Source organism: Coptis chinensis, chromosome 7 (assembly GCF_015680905.1).
Source record: "Coptis chinensis isolate HL-2020 chromosome 7, ASM1568090v1, whole genome shotgun sequence".
NCBI classification, from domain to species: domain Eukaryota; kingdom Viridiplantae; phylum Streptophyta; class Magnoliopsida; order Ranunculales; family Ranunculaceae; genus Coptis; species Coptis chinensis.
The window spans coordinates 51,181,745-51,204,747 of record NC_141462.1 but is presented as its reverse complement, the minus strand read 5'-3'; the positions used below and the strand labels follow the sequence as shown (position 1 = coordinate 51,204,747).

At 38.6% G+C, this 23,003-nt stretch overlaps 1 protein-coding gene across 1 annotated transcript; it reads right to left on the bottom strand.

Annotated features, from left to right (window-relative positions):
• Positions 1 to 3,447: 3,447 nt before the first annotated feature.
• Positions 3,448 to 4,065, bottom strand: LOC147487840 (uncharacterized). Its single transcript, XM_086574153.1, has one exon. The coding sequence runs from the start codon at positions 4,063 to 4,065 to the stop codon at positions 3,448 to 3,450; it is 618 nt and encodes a 205-aa protein (XP_086430279.1).
• Between the last annotated feature and the right edge of the window lie 18,938 nt (positions 4,066 to 23,003).

Sequence of the window (23,003 nt, the reverse complement as noted above, 5' to 3'; positions counted from 1 at the left end):
AGAAATCACCGTCCACTTGCTTGACCACTATACCATATCCTAAGCGAGAATTTAGGCCCTCTTTGGTTCGATGTAGCCAGAAATTCAAACCTTATGAATTATTTTCCGCTAGTCGCCCCTCTGAGCCTTTCTTTAGCCTTTCATAAACCGCAAATCCTTTAACCTTTTACAAAACAAAATAAAAATAAAAATAAAAATCAGCCTACCCATTCCTTGAATGAGTCTGATAATAGAGATGAAGAATAGAAAAGAAGAAGACCTTTGAAATCAAGAATCTGTTATTCGCTTCAAATAAGAAAATAAAGTTTCCATCCAAATAAAAAAATAAATAAAAAAATAAAAGAAAATAAAGAGTTAGAACTCCAAAAAATAGAATAAAGGAGTCAAAAGCTAAAGAAAAAAAAATAAAAAATGGCTAAGGATAGAAATAAATAGTAGAAGCAAAAGTAAAGAACAAGGTTTTCTCCAGTTACATAATATGAAGACTCTATTATCCCAGATTTGTCCATTTTGAATATCCATTTCCTTCTTTTTTAAACCATCTCATAATCCCCGCAACACCTAATAAAGACCTCTAACTCAATTAGGAATAGGTTAGTGTGATAGTAAGTGGCAGATGTGTTTGATTGACTCCGGCTTCCTTGTGTGTCATTGAGATTGTAAGGTAGAGTGTCGTCTTGCATTGCATGAATCGAGAAACTTGAGCGGAAAAATCAGAGTATTTTTGTCTTGACATTTATGTGAGGACCTACTTAAGGACGCTATTTCGAGTTTTCATAAACAAACCTGCTAGTGCATTTCATAGTATTACTCATTGTATATATGCTTATTCATAGATGATTGATTATTATGCATACATTAGCTTAGGTTTCGACTTGATTATTCTGTATTCAATACTAGTGAGATGTATAGATAGTTGAAGCATGAATAAGGAAACAATAGTTTTATTTCTTAGTCGTTGTAGTATAGATGAAGTTTGTGAGTACCTTCACTGGAAAACTCTCATGAGGCTATAACTCGTCCACTAGGGAATTCTAGTGGTTGAAGGCCTTGTTGCATATGGTCAATGCAATCGCACTCGGCGAAATGAGAGTAGTTAGAACTCCATTTTTAGTCACTTATTCTAATTTCTCATATTTGCTTGATGTCAAGTAAAATGCTGTTTGGGGGTGGTTTGATAAGAGCCCAAAACTGTAGTTTAAACCCCCTAACAATAATACTTTTCGACCAATTATGCGAGTAATAAATAAAAGTTAATGATGATTACGTACTTTTATGTATTACACGCATTGGAGTCAATTATGTGTAGAAATATGTTACTTTGGCGAGATAAAGGAGCAAGGGTTGGTTGCTAAGAAGTTCTGTGATTAAAGGCCAAGATTCAAGGAGAAAAAGCCTTTGTAAAGTTGAAAAGTCAAAGTCAACACAGGCAGAAACAGCACACAAAAGTCAGCAGAACTTCCGAAGACCATATCATTGAGTTCAGACCTCGGAATTGGGCCTATCTTATGTCAAAATGACCGGCTTAGAAAGAGCTTTCTAATGTTCCTAACCTTGACCCAATCAGAGGAGCAAAAGTGGACGAAATATCTGTTGAAGAAAAATCCAACTGAAAAGGCCTATGTGGACTGAAGAAATTGGGTTTTGGGCTCGATTTTCCGGCTCAAAACATGGCTCCTCAACCCATGCACGAAAATGTGGATCTTGTCTCCTCCTTTTCAACACACAAAACTTAACTCTTAAGCAATCCTTAGTTTAGGTAGCAAGTAGCCATTAGAGCATAATTCTAGATCTAGTTTTACATTCTATAAATTAGTTTTTCAATTATTGTTTTTAGATCTAGTTTCTACTTTGCAATAGATTAGTTAGAATAAGTAAATTATTAATGGAGAATCATATTTAGTTTTATAATAAAGTATTACTTTTTAATTACAATTTAGTTTAGTGATTCAATTCTTATTTAGTTTTGTATTGTTAAATTCATATCTTAGTTGTTAATCAATTTTTAGTGTTAATTTTAGTTTTGAATTATTGATTAGAAACTTTATTTTAGTAAAGTTAGAATATTTATATTATGTCTTGTTCAAATTCAAATGGAAATGATAGTTTGATGAATCTTGGCTAAACCTCTATTAGAGGGGTTCGATGAAGCCTTGATGAAAACTTGATCATTGTTAACTTAGAAATCATCGTGATAATCTATTCAATTCTAGAAAGTAATTAGTTCACAATGAGAATGGGTTTGATTGGTTCACATGCTAGTTATTATTTGGTAGAAATTGCCATGAATAATTAGGGATTATAATTACCAATTTGTTATGCGAAAGCATTTCGATTTGGATTGCGACATTTCTTCGTTAGTAAATTAAGTCGAGTTAAGGTGGATTCAATCCCCCCTAATTCGTTATCATAGTATCAATTTAGCATTTCGTAGTTAAATTATCGTGTTTTCGTTAGTATAATTTGCATTGTAGTATAATTTCGTAAAACTCTCATTAACTTTGGATAGATTGATAATCTTAGGAAACACGAATTCTAAAGAACTAGGAGTGGAACAAATCTTTTACTCCAACTCTATTTTGATAGAATCGAGAGTAGAAAAACTTTGATAAATTAGACACGAAAATAGTTTTAGTTTTACTTGCGTTTAAGTTTCCTCATTTATTTGTAGGTAAAAATATTCATTTTACGTTTATCAGGGGTGGCATAGAAACACGTGTAATTAAGGCATCTATTAGGATATAGATATGTACAATATGCACTTGTTTTCTAGTAAAAATTTAAAAATTTAAAAATATAAATAAAATTTTTATGCTATACACTTAGGAATATTAGTATTGTTTTCTTTCTCTATGCTCTTAATAATCTAGAAGTCTCATGTAACTTTTGCATTATAATAGTTTTTAAAAACTTAGGTTAACATGTAGGTAATAATCTTTGCATCTATCTATAAATATATTACATGAGTATCTATGATTGTTTGGCAGTAAGTTTCTTAAATCTAGGCTGGAGTACTTATTCTATAAATCCTATGAGAATATAGCCTAAATCCTTATATGAATGAAATATTTGAGAATGACACAAGGGAGAAGTAAAATCCGGATAGAGAAATCACATGTCCACTTGCTTGATCATTATATCATATCCTAAGCGAGAATTTAGGCCCTCTCGGATCTATATAGCTAGAAATTCAAACCTTATAAAATTATTTTCCACTAGTCGCCCCTCTGAGCCTTTCTTTAGCCTTTCATAAACCGCAAATCCTTTAATCTTTCACAAAACAAAATAAAAAATAAAAAAATAAAAAAAATAAAAAAAATAAAAACAGCCTACCCATTATGTGAATGAGTATGAGAATAGAGATGAAGAATAGAAAAGAGAAATACCTTTTTTTTTTTGAAGCATTTAGAGGTTAGGCAGACCTCGACCTGTATTAAAAGAAAAAACTCATGTTCTCAAGTACAATTTCCCTTGTGCATCCTCCTCTACTATTTCGGATAGTTCATAGTCTACAGGAGGTAGGAAATACAAAATTGAATCCTCATGTTCCTTGCTTAGCTTAGAGAAGTAGTCAGTAACTCGATTTGCTTCCCTGAACACATGCTTGAAGTCTATCCATTCAAAATGTAACTTCAAGCGGTCAATAGCAGCCACTATGTTAAGGTAGTACCAAGGCGGCTCCTCTGTACCAGTAATAGCTCCTACTGCTCCCTTCAAGTCTGAGCATACACTAATTCGTCTCGCTCCTATCTGGATTGCTCCCTTCATACCAGCCTCAATTGCCAGCAACTCCTGGGTGATAACCGATCTTTTAGTCGAGCTCCCTGTAAACGCTAGTTTGACGGCACCAAACTCATCTCGAATAACACCACCATAACCATTAGCGTCTTCTGAGACTGCTCCATCCGTGTTGACTAGTAAACCCCCTGGTTGCGGCTTGGACCATTTGCACCATACTGGGGCTCGAGCTGTGTAATGAACTTGGATATCGATCCTGTCCAGTAGAACCTTGGCAGCCACTGTGTCAAGCACTTCAGCCAACATAATTTGAAGATACGTCTTCATCTCCTTCTTGATCTTTGCACATACCTACACCTCTGAGTGACTCTTCTACTGAAATTTCCTCAAGTTCCTCTCTATCCATATGGCATATATTGTGGCAGAGGTTACTGTTCTAGTAATTTCAGATTCGATCGAGGCACTACGACAAATCCTAAGGAGGCTATACCACTCGGCAGTCCACGCTTTCACCTGCGTGTTCAAACCCAGCCATCCTTTTACACTAGACCAAACCTCTTTTGTATACGGGCAATCGAAAAAGAGGTGTTTGGAATGCTCCTTAGAAGCATTGCAGAAGCTGCATATCGAGTGATGGATAATTTTCTTCTTAACCCGATCGGTCCTCGGGTGGGTAAGCAATTGAAAATAAGCGCCATCCATAAACGAGTGTTTGGTATAACCAACTTACCCCAAACCACTTTCGATGCCATTTAACTCTTGGTGGAGCTGTTTCAAAGACATGTACGCTGATTTGACCGTAAATCTGCCTGTAGAAGTCTGTGTCCAGATGACTTGGTCCTGCTGTAGCATATGATTTAATTCGGTGCCTTCAATCTTCTTCTTCAGCGCACTATCTGGCAGACTAGAAACAATGTGATTCCACCTTCCATCGGAAATGAGATCACTAACCAAAGCATTGTGAGGAACCTGTAGTAGTTGAACTGCTTCATCCCAAAAAAAGAGTGGAGTGTCATGGCACCATAGGTCATGCCATACATATGTTTGCTCGCCTCTCGCTATCTGGTGCCTAACAAGCTTCTAAGCAGCTTTGCGGGTCTTTAGGACATTCCTCCAGACCCATGAACAGTCCACTGGGATCGCCATCGTCCAGAAGTGTTCCTTCCTGACATGATGTTCAACTGTCCATTTGACCGATAAAGAGTCCTCATAGCTGGCTATCTTGAACACAAGGCCACAGTAGGCAGCCTTATTCCACATGCTAGGGTCCACAATACCCAATCCTCCCTGTTCTTTATCAATTCTAGTGAGGGTGTGACTAGCATGGTGCATCTTCGGTGTCATGTCTGTCCCTGCCCATAGGAATCTATTACAAATCTTAGCAATATCTCCCAGAGTTTTTTGGGTAAAACAAACATTCGAGCCCAGTAAACATGAAGAGAGGATAGGACTGATTGAATCAATTGGAGCTTCTCGCATGAGAGAGTGATAACTGTAAAATGACGTAGTTTACCTACGAAATGATCTATTAATTCAAAACGTAAGTAAACTAAAACTATTCTTTTATACTCAATTATCAATTCTTCTACTCTCAATGCGAATTGCACTAAATAGATGCGAAGTTAGTTCCACTCCTAGTTCCCTAGCATGGATTGTTTTCTAAGTCTAACTAGTTAAACTCTTAAAGTCAATGAGGCTTTACTGAGAAATATTATACTCACGATACTTAATTAAGATGATTACTAGAAATTAACTACAAATGCTATGGAAATACTATTGTTTGACTCTAGATAAAGGAATTAGAGGGGATCGAATCCACCTCGAATCAACTTAATGACCTAGTACAGTTGGTATATCTCGATTCTTACGTTTTCCGGCAAAAATTCGAGTCTAATCCCTAGTGTTCATGGCATTTCTACCAAGTACTAACTAGCATGTGAGGTTAAGCCCACCCATTCTCATGGCGAAACCGACCTTCTAGAGTGGAATAGATGCTACTGGCGTTTCTATACTAAACAACTAAGTTTTCATCAAGGCTTCATCAACCCTCTAATGGAGGTTTAGCCTTGAATCATCAATCTAACATTTCCCATTGAATCTAAACTAAACGTAATGTAAGAAATTTAGATTTACTTAATTTGAACAATAATGAATCTAATTTAATGGCTTTGGAATGAAACAAGAACAAGAATTGAAATTAGATCTAGAATGGAAATGACAAATTCGAAATTGACAAACTATCTATTTTATTTATCTAATCAATCAAGAACAATGATTCAGAGGAGATTTAATCTAAAACAAAATTTAAATGGACTAAAACTTAATTTAATTAATAAAACTAGATCTATAAATCTATATTTTTATTTTAGGTCTAACTAGCTACCATTAACAAAGAGCTAAGCTTTTGTTTTATACATCAGATCAAAATTCGTGCATGGGCTTGGAGCCATGGTTTGGGCGGAGAATCGGGCCCAAAACCAGTCTTCGATCCAAAAGGCCTCTTCAGCTGCAGTTGGCTTCCACAGACTTTTCGTCCACTTATGCTCCTCTGATTGGGTCAAGGCTTGGACCATTGGAAAGCTCTTTCCGAGCCGGTCGTTTTGACATAAGGTAGGCCTCAATCCGATGTCTGAGTCCAAAGATATGGCATTCGGAAGTTCTGGCGACTTTTGCTCCTTTATCTCAAGCTAAAGTGGCACATTTACGCACATAATGGACTTTGAAGCCTGAAATGCATAGAAACACGTAATCGATATTAACTCTTACTTATTATTCACATAATTGGTCTAACAGTATGATTATTAAGGGGTTAAAACTACAGTTTGGGCTCTTATCAAACCACCCCAAACGACATTTTGCTTGTCCTCAGCAAAGATGAAAATTAGAATAAGTGACCAAAAATGGAGTTCTAACTACTCGTTTTCACTGAGTCGCGATTGCATTGACCATATGCAACAAGGCCTTAAACCACTAGGAATTCCCTAGTGGACCCGAGTTATAGCCTGCGTGAGAGTTTTCCGATGAAGGTACTCACAAACTTCATCTATACTACAACGACTAAGAAAATAAAACTATTGTTTCCTTATTCATGCTCAACTATCTATACATCTCTCTAGCAATTACATAAGAATAACAGTCAAAACCTAAGTTAATATATGCATAATAAACAATCATCTACAATAAACATATAACAATGAGTAATACTATGAAATGTTAAAGAGGTTTGTTTTAGAGAACTTCGGAATAAGCGTCCTTAAGTAGGTCCTCACATAAATGTCAAGACAAAACCTCTCTGATTTTTCCACTCAAGTTTAAGCTACTCCGATTAATGCGGTGGGCACACTTTACCTTACAATCTCAATGATATCAAAGGAAGCGGGGTCGATCAAACACATCGCCCACTTACTATCACACTAACCTATTCCTAATTGAGCTAGAGGTCTTTATTAGGTGTTGCGGGGATTAGGAGATGGTTTAAGAAGGAAGAAAATGGATATTCAAAAGGACAAGTCTGAGATAATAGAGTCTTCATATTATGTAACTTGGAGAAAACCTTGTTAATTACTTTTGCTTCTACACTTTGTTTCCATCCTTAGCCATATTTTTTTTTTCTTTTCTTTGGCCTTTGACTCCCTTTTATTCTATTTTTTTGGAGTTTTTATTTATTTCTATTTTTTTTTTTTCTTTCTTTTTTTCTTTTCTCTTTGGATGGAAACTTCTTTTCTTTATTTTCTGAAGCAACTAACTAATTTTTGTTTACCACGGGTTTTCTCTTCTTCTTTCTTCCTCATTCTATTCTCCGGACTTATTCTAAATTGGGTAGGTTGATTTTTTTATTTTGTTTTGTTTTGTAACGAGGGTAAAGGAATTGTGGTTTATGGAAGGCTAAAGAAAGGCTCGGAGGGGCGACTAGTGGAACATAATTCATAGGTTTGAATTTCTGGCTATATCGATCCAAAGAGGCCCTAAATTCTCGGGGATATGGTTTAGTGATCAAGCAAGTGGGCGTGTGATTTCTATCCGGTTTTACTTCTCCCTTGTGTCATTTCTCAAATGTTTAGCTCATATAAGGCTTTAGGCTATATTCTCCGCGGATTTGTAGAATAAGTACTCTAGCCTAGATTTGAGAAACTTCTTGCTAGCAATCATAGATACTCATGTAATAAATTTATAGATAGATGCAAAGATTATTACATACATATTAACCTAAGTTTCTAACAATTATTCGATGCAAATGACTCATTGAGACTTCTAGATTGTTAAGAGCATGGAGGAAGAAAACAATACCAATATTCCTAAGTGTATAGCATATTTTTTTTTTTATTTATATTTTTGAATTTTGAAATTTTAACTAGAAAACAAGTGCACATTATACATATCTCTATCTAACGGATGTCTTAATTACCGTGTTTCTATGCCCCAAACAAAAAAGCATGCTTTGTCCTCAAAGCGTTTAAATAAAGAGGGTAGGAAAAATACCATTGAAACGCGGGAAATTCGAAACATCTGCAAAAAACAATGTTAGAGCGTACTAATATAGGAAATAAAAGCGACGCGACACTATAAGAGTTCCACCCATTATGGGGTTAACGAGAATTAAATTGCTTGGGACATAGCGGACACTAACTTAACTAAAACTTACTTGCACCCCAACATCTACTCGTCATCCTCCTCTTCTATATGAGGTTCTTTTCGCATCTGCCATGCCATAACAACTTGCCACGCCTACGTGGGTGTATCATCAACTAATGCTAACCTCTCTAGTGTTATTTGGTCTGATGGGGTGTAAGGAGCAACCAAATGTGGTTGCACCTGCCATCCCGACCAAGTCATGGCTCGGAATGATCTTACCACCGCGATTGGTGGGTCTCATGATTTCGACCCTTTTCCAATCATGTCGAATGAGAATCTGGGTAGGCAAAGCGCGTAAAGGCGACAAACCAAGACAGGGCATAAGAAGGTACTTATGCCTCAAGGTATGGGCTCGCGGCGTAGCAACTAAAACTTCGGAATGTCATACCTACGGCGTCCCTCGGCTAAAAGCAAAAAGCGTCACCGGCGGTATTATTGGCGTAAGTAACTGCCGTTCCCCTAGAATGTTCATCATGATGAACAACATGGTTAGGCCTACATTCGGTGATAGGCTACTTTCGGGGCGATGTTATATTGGTCTTGGTCCATGATCACGAAATACCCTCCCCATAATACTCATGGAAATAGGCATATTCATATAGGTATGAGTTATCATCATCATATATCCCCACGTGTGCATAGGGTCGGGGTAATGGCAATCCGAAACCAAAGCTATCAAGTGTTTATTGAATTCCATAGTCGTATTCATCAATAGTAAGGGAAAATTTTTGTTCTCCTTCTTGGGTACAAAAAAAGTAATATTATTATAGAAGAATTCAGTTAGCTTAGGTGAAAAAGAATCGTCATCACTCACGGAAGATGCAGCCATCCTAATTACCGCGATCATTTCGCGGACGATGCTCCATAGGTATAGGTTCCCATCAAGTCTTCAAAAGACTGTTCGGGAATCACTATAGGTGGTGTCATCTCAACACTACTTGTAGAAAAGCTGCGAAAACACGGAAGAACCTCTCAAATCGAAAATTTACGTGATTCTTGGAGAGCGCTGGCGCTTCGTATAAAGCGCGAGTCGCTCTTTGGTTTTGAAATTACAGTGTTTTAGCGCGGGTCGCGCACTCTACTTGTGGCTCAGTGATTTTTTTTCGATTTCCGATTAGTATGGCGCGGTTGTCGCTCTACTTGAAGCGTACTTTTTCGATTCTGATATAATAGAGGCGAAGTCGGCTCTGCTTGCTGGCGCTTGCGCTGCGTGTCTTGAAAGTGAGTTTCTAAGAAAAACAAGAAAAAGGTTGGAGTGAAAAGTGAAAGATGATTGTGGTGTGTAGTGTGGGTTGTGAGTGTAGTATGATGGAAGTTTAAATAGGTTACGGGTTTCCAAAGCGAATCGAAAAATTGCCAAATTGTTTTAAGGCAATTTCGGAAATAGAAAAAGCCAAACCGAAAACCGGAAACTAACCATTGTTTTGATTTCCTAACAACCCGGTATCTTTTACTTGGTTTAGAACGGTAACTTCTAAACTCTCCTACATATCATGCTACCACTACAAAAACTCATAGGTATGCGGTATCGGCCTAATTTTCAACTTTTACTTCCAAGACAACTATCGAAGATGATAAAATAATTTATATTAAAATAATATGAAATCCAAGCAATCTAAAACAAACAACTTAATACTCAAATCTAACTACTTGAAATAAAATTCCACTAAGAAAACAATAAAAACAATGTAATTAAAGGACACAACCGATGGTGAACACCTAGGCGTGTGAAGAAGATGGTCCCCGAGATGGAGATCGGCTCTGTGGTGACGAATGGCTTGAGCCATCGGCTGCGGCGGCGGCGGCGCCATGCCTCTCGGACTCGGTGAGACGGACTCATCCACGAAAGTGGCATCGTCGTAGCATCTCTATCTGAACAAAGCGGCCCCAGCTTCCATCTCGGTCTTGAGTGCGGCATCTTTGGGCTTGGTGATTATTGTGGATAACCTCCATGTTAGACAAGATATCGCCCCTGACCCTTTTACGAGCATTTCAACTATCGTCGAAGGTTCGTTTGCTTATTCAAAGTACAATTTGTCTATGTCTAATATCTTCACAGATATGATAACCGCATCGCAACCCGGTTTTGACATTATCAATCCTTCTAAATTAGAAGTATGACTATCAAAATTATCCTCAACCAACCATGTCATATCTTCCCTACATTATCCGACTCAACTTCCTTCTCTGCAGGAAACGGCCAAGTCTTTTGAATGCATTCCTTATAAATACTTGCATTAGAAGGCAATTTGATCTTAATAGGAGCGGATCTAGCGGCGGCTCTAAATGAGAGCATAATCTTAGTGATCAATCTGGGGAAGAGGCCGGGCTCTTTCCCACTCCTCTAATCACATTCAAAATTAAATCAAGGATGCAGAAATTATACTCCTTCGTTTGCAAATTCGAGAGAACGTCGGCGATTAATCAAGTCCGATGTCGGTGACTTTGTCTTTCCGGGGCGTTCTTACCAATCCACCGAGCTCTGACCCGTTGATTGGTTCTCGAAAAATCGTCTGAAACGCAATGAGATATCGTATTGTATTCACCCTCTATGACCGTATCTTTCATCAAAACAGAACTGCGATATCTTTGGGATTCTGTTTGGTGATATCTAGGTTGGTTCTGAGGGGTGATTCCTAATAGCTCGATCAACAAGCGTCTCGTAACTTCCCTCCGCGTTCTGCTATCCTAATGAAAATCCTATTTCCCTCCACTTCTCGTTTCTTATAAAACTGTTCTACCAAATCATAGTGATAGAAATCCTCCATCGAATACCACCAGTCCGTTCAATTTCTCTTAAACATCTCCGGCGTCATAAAATGGCGCCGAAACCGTCGAGGTGCAAAAGCGTTTTCGGCGTAAATTCTCGTCGTAAGCGCCATTGAAGTTTGTACTGATTTGGGGTTTGTAGATGGTGGTGGATTCGAGTTTGATGAAAACTAACCAAACCAACAGTGGTGGTTATGGTAGGTTCGGCGGCAGGTTCGAAAAATCGAATTGGTGGGTGGTTTCTTGGTGGAAACGGTTGGAGATTGTGTTGGTGTTTGACAATGGGGGTTGGGTGGTCTTTCTATTTGAATGTATTCTATTTTTATTTATTTTTTATTTTTTTTTATTTGGGTTGCTAGGGTTTGGATTTGTAATTTGTGTCAAGCGGCTGGAGAAGATGACGGTCGCGATTTGTTTTTGGAAAGGGGGGCGCGGGCGCGCTGTTGGTGAGCGCGAGTCGGCCCAAGCCCAATTCGTATTTTTCGACTTTTGTCGATTTTTAGCGCAATTTCAAACTAGATTTCCCGCTTCGTTATCCGTCCGATTCTTTCGAATGAGATATGGAAATGATCAGGAGAGAATTTCCAGTCCAATGATCCATACAACACTCGATTCCGACCATGGGTGACGTATGAGAGAGGGTGGAAGGACGCCTCGAAGTCGCGTGTGGCGTAAGTTATGCGAACGAATGAACACTAAATTAGATGACGTCAAACCCAATGAACTATACTTGATGGACCTAAGCAACGCCAAAGGAAGGTTCGAGCAATCCGGATGCAAGGATCGATGCCCACCCCAAACAAATTTTTAAACACAAAATTTGTTTACAAACGCGTCGGTCGTTTAAAGTCAGATTCCCGCGACTTGTTGGATTGCTATGTCTATGATTTTTAAAATTTTAATTTTAATTTTATTTGTTAACAAACACAAAAACAATAAATACACAATTCACTCCATAGAGGAACATGACTCAAAGATCGAGAAAACATCACGAAAGTGGAAAACGTGAATTGTGTGAACTGTGGACTTAGGATCCGGTACTTACACCACACACTCCATAGGGAGGGCCGGTTACCTGAATGGTGTACTTATCGGTATATGGAAATGAAAGTAAGTACACCAATGACAAGGTCGATCCTCATAGGCGGTCCTGTAAAAGGACTTCCTCCACATCGGGGGACAAAAGTTAAGTGAAAATGTTTTAACCGTTGACCATTAACTTGAAAGATGTACGTTGTCCTTGGGATTTACCAAGGTAATTGCCCGTAAGGGGTGACTTCATAACGAGAAAAGGACCGACCAACGGGTTTTAGTTTCCACGGGAAAATATGTAGGCGGGGAGTTGTAAAGCAAAACCTTTTGTCCGACCACAAACTCTTTACGCAAGATATGCTTATCATGAACCGTTTCATGTTGGCTTTATAATCCTTGGCGAGATCGTAAGAATCGCTCACGGATTTCTTCAAGCTCATTTAATTGTAACTGCGTTTGGCGCGCCTTCATCAATATTGAAGTTAAGGCTTTTTATAGCCCACGAGCCGCGGTGCTCTAATTCAATCCGCAAATGACATGGTTTCCCAAATACAAGTCTAAAGGGAAACATACCTATAGGAGTTTTGAAAGCAGTTCTATATGCCCATAAGGCATCCGATAGGCGCTTGACCGATCTTTCCTATCGGGGGTTTCTTGTTGTTTCTAAAATCTTTTTTGATTTCCCTATTAGAAACTTCTACTTGTCCGCTAGTTTGTGGATGATAAGGAGTTGCTATTTTGTGTGTAACTCCGTACTTTTTAACTAGGGATGCAACAACTCATTGCAAAAATGTGTTCCACCATCACTAATGATGGCTTTAGGAATGCCAAACCCACAGAAAATGTATTCTTTAATAAAAATACAACGGTCTTATGGTCATTGTTACGCAAGCTAGGGCCTCTATCCATTTAGACACATAGTCCACGGCAACTAGAATATAAATATAACCGTGGGAAACAGGGAAAGGGCCCATGAAATCAATACCCCAAACATAAAAAATTTCTACTATTAAGATTGGATTTAATGGCATCATATTACGGCCATGATTAAGCCCAAGTTGTTGGCAACGAATACCGCGCCTTGCAATGCACTTGGGCATCCTTAAAAAGGGTAGGCCAATAAAATCCACATTGAAGAACCTTTAGCGGCTGTTTTCATTCCACTAAAGTGGCCACCACACTCTTTGTCATGGCGAACGATAGAACTTCATTATATTCCCACCGGGGAATGCAACGGCGAATAATCTGATCTGCACAATACTTAAAAAAGGTAGGGCTCATCCCAATAGTATAACTTGACTCGGCCAAAACTTCTTACGTTCATTTCTTGACCAATTATAAGGCATAACATCCGCCTAAAAATAATTTCACGATGTCCGCGATACCATGGTGATGAAAAATAGCATCAGATGCTCATCATCGGGAAAAAGTCGGTATGGACTCGGAATCACTACTATCGTCATTTGTAAGTCTAGATAAGTGGTGCAACCGGCAACTCTTTTCGACCCCTCTTTTTGTCCTTTATTTCTAATGTGAACTCTTGCGGAGAAGAATCCATCGGATTAATCTACGCTTAGCATCCTTCTTTGCAAGAAGGTACCTAAAGAACTGCATGGTCCATGTAAACTAAAGTTTTAGAACCAACCAAATAAGGAATGAAACTTATCTAAAAGCATAAATGACCGCTAAAATTCTTTTTCAGTAGTTGTGTAATTCCGTTGGCGTCGTTTAATGTTTTACTAGCATAATAAATAACAGTGGACTTATTATCTATTTTCTGTCCCAAAGACGGCACCAACCGTGATAGTCACTAGCATCACACATGAGTTCGAAAGGTTTTGACCAATCGGAGGTCATATAATAGGTGCAGTGGTTAGGGCGGCTTTTAAGGTTTCAAAAGCCTGTTTACAGTTAAAATTAAAATCAAAGATTGCATCCTTCAAAAGCAAGTTAGTTAAAGGCCTAGCTATTTTCGAAAAATCTTTAATGAACCGCCTATAAAACCCTTCGCATGGCCTAGAAAGGCTCTAATCTCACGGACAAATTGTGGTTTAGGTAGGGTCGCTATCTTATCTAGTTTGGCTTTATCTACTTCGATGCCATCACTAGATACAATATGACCTAATACTATGCCCTTTTTGACCATGAAATGACACTTTTCCCAATTTAAAACGAGGCTCTTTTTCTTCACACGTGTCAAAACCTTAGACGGGTTAGACAAAAACGATCGCGGAAGGAGTCTCCATAGATAGAAAAATCATCCATGAAAACTTCCATAAAGTGCTCTACCATGTCACTAAATATATGAAGCATACAATCACCGGAAGGTACCGGGAGCATTACAAAGGCCAAAAGGCATTCGTTTATAGGCATATGTTCCGGGGACATGTGAATGTTGTCTTTTCTTGGTCATCAATATCAATAATAATCTGAAAATAGCCAGAGTAGCCATCCAGGAAACAATAAAAGGCATGACCAGCTAGACGTTCTAGCATCTGATCTATAAATGGTAAGGGAAAGTGGTCCTTTCGTGTCATAGCATTTAAACGTCTGTAATCAATACAGATTCTCCATTTCATAGGACCTTGAGTGACAACATAGTCACCCTTCCCGTTACGTACCATGGTAATTCCCGATTTCTTAGGAACTACATGAATGGGACTTACCCATTCGCTATCGGAGATTGGGTATATAATACCCGCATCGAGTAATCGCAAGACTTCTTCTAACCACCTCTTTCATGGCGGGGTTCAAGCGGCTACCGAGGTTCGCGAGAAGTCTTCGTTATCCTCCAAATGGATACGATGAGTGCGACATTAGGGTCAATGCCCTTAATGTCAGCTAAGGACCAACCAATCGCAGACCGATGTTCCCTAATCACCCTTATTAACGATGTCTCTTCATCTTTAGTTAACAGAGAAGATATAATTATCGGGTGACTACCATCCGGATCAAGTTGAATATATTTTAACTCCGGGGGAAGAGGTTTAAGATCGTGTGGACAGATCGTCCGCTGATGTTTCATAAGTGTCCTTATCTTGCGAATGAATACTTGCTTAGGTAGCAAGTCTTCATACTCGATATATGGAGCAACCGAACGGGTCTACAATTGGTGTGGATTCCGGGATGGTGTTGACCTCCTCTAAGTAGGAGTCATTCACAAAATCAGAAGTTCCAAAAGAAAGGAATTTGTACATATTGTTTTCGTGAAACGTGTTGTTAAAATAATCTTGAGCTAAACTCTCGATCATGCTAACCTCCCCATCTATATACGGTAATCGGTAACTGTTTCATCATTTTAAAACATTTACCTCGGCGTAAAGATGGCCAAAAGATAAGGACATCTTTCCATCGCGACAATTTATAAAGCGCATTGGCGCTGCCCAAGAAGGGGCGCCCTAAGATGATCGGTAATGAGTCATTAGCTTACTTCGTATCGAGGATAACAAAATCAGCAGGATAGTAGAAATCCTCGAACCTTAACAAGCACGCTTTTCCACTACACCTTTAGGATACTTAATTGACTCGTCCGCTAATTGCAACGCTTATTTTTGTAGGTTGCATTTCTCGTAGACCTATTTGTTTATACAAGTAATACGGGAGTAAGTTAACACTCCCCCCGTGTCTAATAAAGCGGTCGCCGTGGTGGGAATCTCCTAAGGTGCATTTTACATAGGGACGACCGGGTCCTTGTACTTAACAATTCCATTATTTTCGGATAAAGTTGGGAACCGCTCAGCTTAAAAGGCGCCTTTGGGTATGTTCGTCTTAACTTTAGTAGTGCACAACTCTTTAAGAAACTTAGCGGGTTAGGAAGCTTTTAATAGCTTCGAGAAAAGGAAGGTTTATCGTTAGATTCTTGAACACGCCCTAATTTCCTCAAAGTTTGTATCCCTAGTTAGCATGGCTAATTTTTGAGGGAACGTGGTTTCGCTTCTATATTTCGCGATATGGCTCTACTTGTCGTAACCTTGGCTTTCGGTTTCTTTGGTTGTGATTTAACCGGTACCTCTACCGTGGTAGGCTCTTCATTTCTATTATGTATATCTAGTTCGATATCCGTGTGTAGGAGTATCGATGGGGTAACTACAGCGAAGTTACTTTGTTATCAACCACTCTTCCGCAACGGAGAGTGGTGATGGCATTTAGGTCACCTACGATTGTAGTTTCCGCATTTCTAGAATTACCGCTTACCTCAAAGGTCGTGGTTTGCTGTTTTTGGGTTTGGTATCGCTGACTTGGAAACACGCCTTTTGGTTGGAAGCTTTCTCTTGGGCTAACTGTTGTATGCCCCGATTTATGGATTGTAAAATCTGTTGGTTTGATTGAGTCATTGTCCGAAAAAGTTGTTGGTAACTTGTATAAAGGGCCGATACGATCCGGTTGTGTAGGTAGTAGTCACGGGTGGTGCGACCGAACTATCTCTCATTGATTATTTATGGGTGGGTTGTGATAGTTAGTATTATTAACCTAACGATACCTCTATTGGTATTATAATTATTATAATTATTCTCGACCTTGTGCTTGACCTTGCCTAGGTAAGGCTTTGGTTGTTATAATTATTATAATTCCCTTGACTTTGTCCTTGTCCTTGCCTAAGTGGAGCTTGGTTATAATTGTTTGCTTGCCTAACGCTTTGATTATTATTGACCGGGAGGTGTTACTTGTTGATTATTTCTCCAACCGAAGTTGGGATGTTGTCTCCAAGGGGCTAGGAATAGGATAGTTATTAATAGAGTAAACATTATCTTGCTCCGGTGGTTGTTGTTCATAAGCTAGAGGACAATAATTGTCGTAGGTGATCCGGGCTCAAACAGAAATTACATGGGTTGGAGTTTACATTCATGACGGGATAGGCTTTTGTTGAACGTAAATAGCCTCTACTTTTTGTTAGGGATTCGAAAGTAAATTTTTAAGTTCGGATCGGTTTTATTCTCAAACATACCGGGCGGCCTTGACCGCTGAAGAAGAACTAGCGGAGCGGGGGATATCATCACCCCCCAATTATTATTCCGCTTAGTTTGGTCTTCTAAAAATTTGTAAGCCTCCGAGGCTCCTTTACTTAGAAACTACCCCATTCATTATGTCAAGGACTTCTTTATGGTGATGTTGAAGTCCTTTGAAAAGGCACCTAACTAACGGTCTTTGCTAGGTTATGGTGTGGACACTCTATAAGGAGATCGGTGAAACGATTCCATGCCTCGAAAAATGATTCATGAGGGTTCCGGCCGAAAAATGAATCTTGGAAAGCATTTCATCCGCCTTTAGGGGGTGGTAAAATGTTCCATAAACAAATGAACAAGTTCAGCCCACGAAGTCCACGTGCATTAGGCGCTTGGGCAGTTAACCAAGACGCCTTTTATCGGGCTAAGGTGAAAGGGAATACCCTTAATTTAATTTGTTCAACCAACCGTAGGATGGTGGAATGTTGTTAGGACTTGTTCAATCCTACGATGTAGCCGATAAGGTTTTTCATGGTCTAACCCATGAAAAACGGGTAACAAATTAAATATGTTTGGGGATTCAAAATCCCCAATCGGTCCGCTAGAACGATGCAAGATTTAGGGCTATCGCCAAAGCTTTGTAGAAGTCGAGAGAGGAGTCTCTTTTCTTCACCATTATGTCGTATGGTGTGTGTAATAGTAGCTAGAGGTGTCGTGGGTGGTGTACTAGATAGACTTGTTTGTTGCCGTGTAATTACGCTTTGTTGTTTTGTTCGACCGCACCTTAATCTCATGCAAGACTAAGTTAAAGCTTAACTAAACATGCAACACTCCAAACAACAATTCGATATACTAGTAGAAAACCTCTAACTAGAAATGCGAGGTATGGAAGAAAGGAATACCCGATAGCGCCCTTGCTTCGCTTTATAAATAGCGCCTTGTGTAATGCTGTGTTCGTGTATATAAGAGATTAGAACACTGAAAAACTTGACAACTCGGTTCGAATCAAACCGTGGAAATCCCGAAATTTCTGCTAAGCTGGCGCTTTTATCTTGTATGGCGCCTTCGGTGCAAAGTCGAGCTCCAGAACTTAGCTGGTCGCTTTTTGGGCGTGGTGGCCTCTTGTAAACGAAATTCCAAAGAACTTAGCACGGTCGCTCTCTTTTAGGGGCCAAATGAATTTTCGCGAATTTTTCCAAAACTGAAACGGCAACCACAGTATGAATCAAACAAGGGTGGGTGGGTTTAATGGGACTTAAAAATAACTACTTCTACAAAGAAAACGATGCTAAAGTGCAACTAAGATGGCAGCGGCGCCATTTGATAACTGTAAAATGACGTAGTTTACCTACTGAAATGATCTATTAATTCAAAACGTAAGTAAACTAAAACTATTCTTTTATACTCAATTATCAATTCTTCTACTCTCAATGCGAATTGCACTAAATGGAGTACAAAGTTCGTTCCACTCCTAGTTCCCTAGCATGGATTGTTTTCTAAGTCTAACTAGTCGCTCTTAAGTCAATGAGAGCTTTACGAAATATTATACTACGATACTTAATTAAGATGATTACTAGAAATTAACTACAAATGCTATGGAAATACTATTGTTTGACTCTAGATAAAGGAATTAGAGGGGGATCGAATCCACCTCGAATCCAACTTAATGACCTAGTACAGATTGTGGTATCTCGATTCTTACGTTTTCACGGCAAGAATTCCGAGTCTAATCCCTAGTGTTCATGGCATTTCTACCAAGTACTAACTAGCATGTGAGGTCGCCCACCCATTCTCATGGCTAAAACACGACCTTCTAGAGTGGAATAGATGCTACAACGTTTCTATACTAAACAACTAAGTTTTCATCAAGGCTTCATCAACCCCTCTAATGGAGGTTTAGCCTTGAATCATCAATCTAACATTTCCCATTGAATCTAAACTAAACGTAATGTAAGAAATTTAGATTTACTTAATTTGAACAATAATGAATCTAATTTAATGGCTGGAATGAAACAAGAACAAGAATTGAAATTAGATCTAGAATGGAAATGACAAATTCGAAATTGACAAACTATCTATTTTATTTATCTAATCAATCAAGAACAATGATTCAGAGATTTAATCTAAAACAAGAATTTAAATGGACTAAAACTTAATTTAATTAATAAAACTAGATCTATAATTCTATATTTTAATTTAGGTCTAACTAGCTACCATTAACAAAGAGCTAAGCTTTTGTTTTTATACATCCAGATCCAAAATTCGTGCATGGGCTTGGAGCCATGGTTTGGGCCGAGAATCGGCCCAAAACCCAATTTTTCAAATTCAAAAGGCCTCTTCAGCTGCAGTTGGCTTCCACAGACTTTTCATCCACTTCTGCTCCTCTGATTGGGTCAAGGCTTGGACCATTGGAAAGCTCTTTTCTGAGCCGGTCGTTTTGACATAAGGTAGGCCTCAATCCGATGTCCGAGTCCAAAGATATGGCATTCGAAGTTCTCACGACTTGCTCCTTTATCTCGCTAAAGTGGCACATTTCTGCACATAATGGACTTTGAAGCCTGAAATGCATAGAAACACGTAATCAGTATTAACTCTTACTTATTATTCACATAATTGGTCTAACAGTATGATTATTAAGGGGTTAAAACTACAGTTTTGGGCTCTTATCAGAGAGCGACTTATTCTTCCAATTAGAAATCTTCTTGGTGACCATTTCCGTCAGTGGCAGGCATTCTTTAATACCCATTCTTGTTACAGTGAGAGGCAATCCTAGGTAAGTTACAGGGGGCTGTACCAGCTGCACTTCCATTATATCCGCCAGTTCCTGTGCCTCGTGGTTACTCATGCTTCCAGCAAGGAGGGTGGTCTTCTGTCTACTTAGCTTTAGACCAGTGCACTCAGAGAAATCATCAATAGCCTTCTTCACTGCCCTCACTGCCTTTTCATCCCCTTTACAGAACACCAGGACGTCATTGGCAAAACTCAAATGCGTAATGTCTAGTTTCTTGCATTTAGAGTGGTAAGAAATTTCTTTCGCCATAACACTCCAATTCAGCATTCCACCAAATACCTCCATGACAAGGACAAACAGATACGGTGATATAGGATCCCCTTGTCTGAGGCCCCTACAGCCAACAAAGTAACACTGTGGTGTACCATTAACTATAATAGAATAGTACGGAGAGGAATAGCACATCTTTGTCCACTCAATGAACTTCTCATGGAATCTGAATCTCGCCATTACTTTCTCAATAGTCTGCCAGTTGATTGTATCATATGCTTTGGTAATATCAATCTTGATGGAGCATCTAGTAGTCCCGTGTGCCCGATTATAGCTTCTGATAAGCTCATGAGCCAGCAGGAGGTTATCTTGTATCGATCTACCAGGGATGAATTCCGATTGTTGCATGGAAATGATGTCAGACATATACGGCTTCATTCTGTTAGTGAGAAGTTTAGATACACACTTATAGATGACATTGCAGCAAGCAATAGGTCTGAACTCTTCTACTCTTGAAGGCGTTGCACATTTAGGGATGAAGCTGATGTGGGTAGAGTTGACTCCTCTATTAATTGTCTTCAATGCAAACACAGAAGTAACAGCTTTGACAAACTCTGCCTTCACATGCTGCCAGTTCTTTTTGAAGAAAAAAGCATTGAACCCATCAGACCCTGGGGCTTTATTATCTTCCATTTCAAACAAAGCTAGCTATACTTCTGCTTCAATAAAATCGAGCACCATCAGATCTGCCTCGTGTGTAGTGAGTACCCTTGGGAAGTGGAGCTCCTCCAGGCTAGCCGCATCACATAGAACCGGGGCAGGTTGCCCCAACAACCCTTTGTAGTAGTCTACAAATGCTTCTGATACTCCCACCTGACCCTCCCTCCTCAAACCAGTAGTATCCTGAATAGCCCATATAAGATTTCTGCCTTTCCTCTCTTTGAGCGTCTTGTGGAAAAATTCAGTGCATTTATCCTCATACTTCATCCAGTCACATTTAGTTCTATGTCGGAGATCCTCCCCTTCCATAATAATAAGCTGACAAAGAGTGGTTCTGGCTTCTTTCTCCCGTATGCCTAACAGACTATCCATTGGATTGCTTTGTTGAGCTTTCTGGATGTTCTTGAGCTCTTTCCTTGCTGCTTCTGTCTGCTTAGATAAATCTGAACAGTAGAATTTTGAAATCAAGAATCAGTTAGTCGCTTCAAATAAGAAAAAAAAGTTTCCATCCAAATAAAAAATAATAATAATAATAAATAAATAAAAGAAAATAAAGAGTTAGATCTCAAAAAAAATAAAATCAAAGGAGACAAAAGCCAAAGAAAAAGAAAAATATGGCTAAGGATAGAAACAAAATGTAGAAGAAAAAGTAAAGAACAAGGTTTTCTCTAGTTACATAATATAAAGACTCTATTATCTCAGACTTGTCCTTTTTGAATATCCATTTCCTTCCTTCTTAAACCATCTCCTAATCCCCGCAACACCTAATAAAGACCTCTAGCTCAATTAAGAATAGGTTAGTGTGATAGTAAGTGGCAGATGTGTTTGATCGACTTCGGCTTCCTTGTGTGTCATTGAGATTGTAAGGTAAAGTGTGACCACTGCGCATTGGAGTAGCGAAACTTGAGCGGAAAAATCAGAGTGGTTTTTGTCGTGACATTTATTTGAGGACCTACTTAAGGACGCTATAACGAGTTTTTAGAAACGAACCTGCTAATGCATTTCATAGTATTACTTATTGTATATATGTTTATTCGTAGATGATTGATTATTATGCTTAGGTTTCGACTTGATTATTCTGTATTCATTGCTAAGTGAGATGTATAGATAATTGAGACATAAATAAGGAAACAATAGTTTTATTTCGTAGTCGTTGTAGTATAGATGAAGTTTGTGAGTACCTTCACTGGAAAACTCTCACGAGTCTATAACTCATCCACTACGGAATTCCTAGTGGTTTAAGGCCTTGTTGCATATGGTCAATGCAATCACACTCGGCGGAACAAAATTAGTTAAAACTCCATTTTTGGTCACTTATTCTAATTTCTCATATTTTCTTGAGGACAAGCAAAATACTGTTTGGGGGTGGTTTGATAAAAGCCCAAAACTATAATTTTAACCCCTTAACAATAATACTTTTAGACCAATTATGCGAGTAATAAATAAGAGTTAATACTGATTACGTGTTTTTATGTATTTCAGGTATTGGATTCAATTATGTGCAGAAATGTGTCACTTTGGCGGCATAAAGGAGCAAGGGTTGGTTGCTAAGAAGTTCTGTGATTAAAGGCCAAGATTCAAGGAGAAAAAGCTTTTTTAAAGCCCGGTCAAAGCTGAAAAGTCAAAGTTAACGCGGGTAGAAACAATACACAAAAGTCAGCAGAACTTCTGAAGGCTGTATCGTTGGACTCAGACCTTGGAATTGGACCTACCTTACGTCAAAACGACCGCTCGGGAAATAGATTTCCAATGGTCTATTCCTTGACCCAATCAGAGGAGCATAAGTGGATGAAAATTCTGTTAAAGTCAAATCTAGCTGAAAAGGCCTATGTCGAACGAAGAAATTGGGCTTTGGGCTCGATTTTCCGGCCCAAAATATAGCTCTTCAGCCCATGCACGAAAAGGTGGATCTTGTATCCTCCATTTTAGGACACAACACTTATCTATTAAGCATTCTAGTTTTTAGGAAGTCATTAGCCAATAATTTTAGATCTAGTTTAGACTCCATTATTTAGTTTCGATAGTTTGTTTTAGATCTAGTTTTTACTTTGCAATAGATTAGTTAGAACAAGTTAGATTATCAATTAAGAATCAAATTTAGTTTTACAATAAAGTATTAGTTTTCATCTCAATTTAGTTATTGATTAAATTCTTATTTAGTTTTAGTT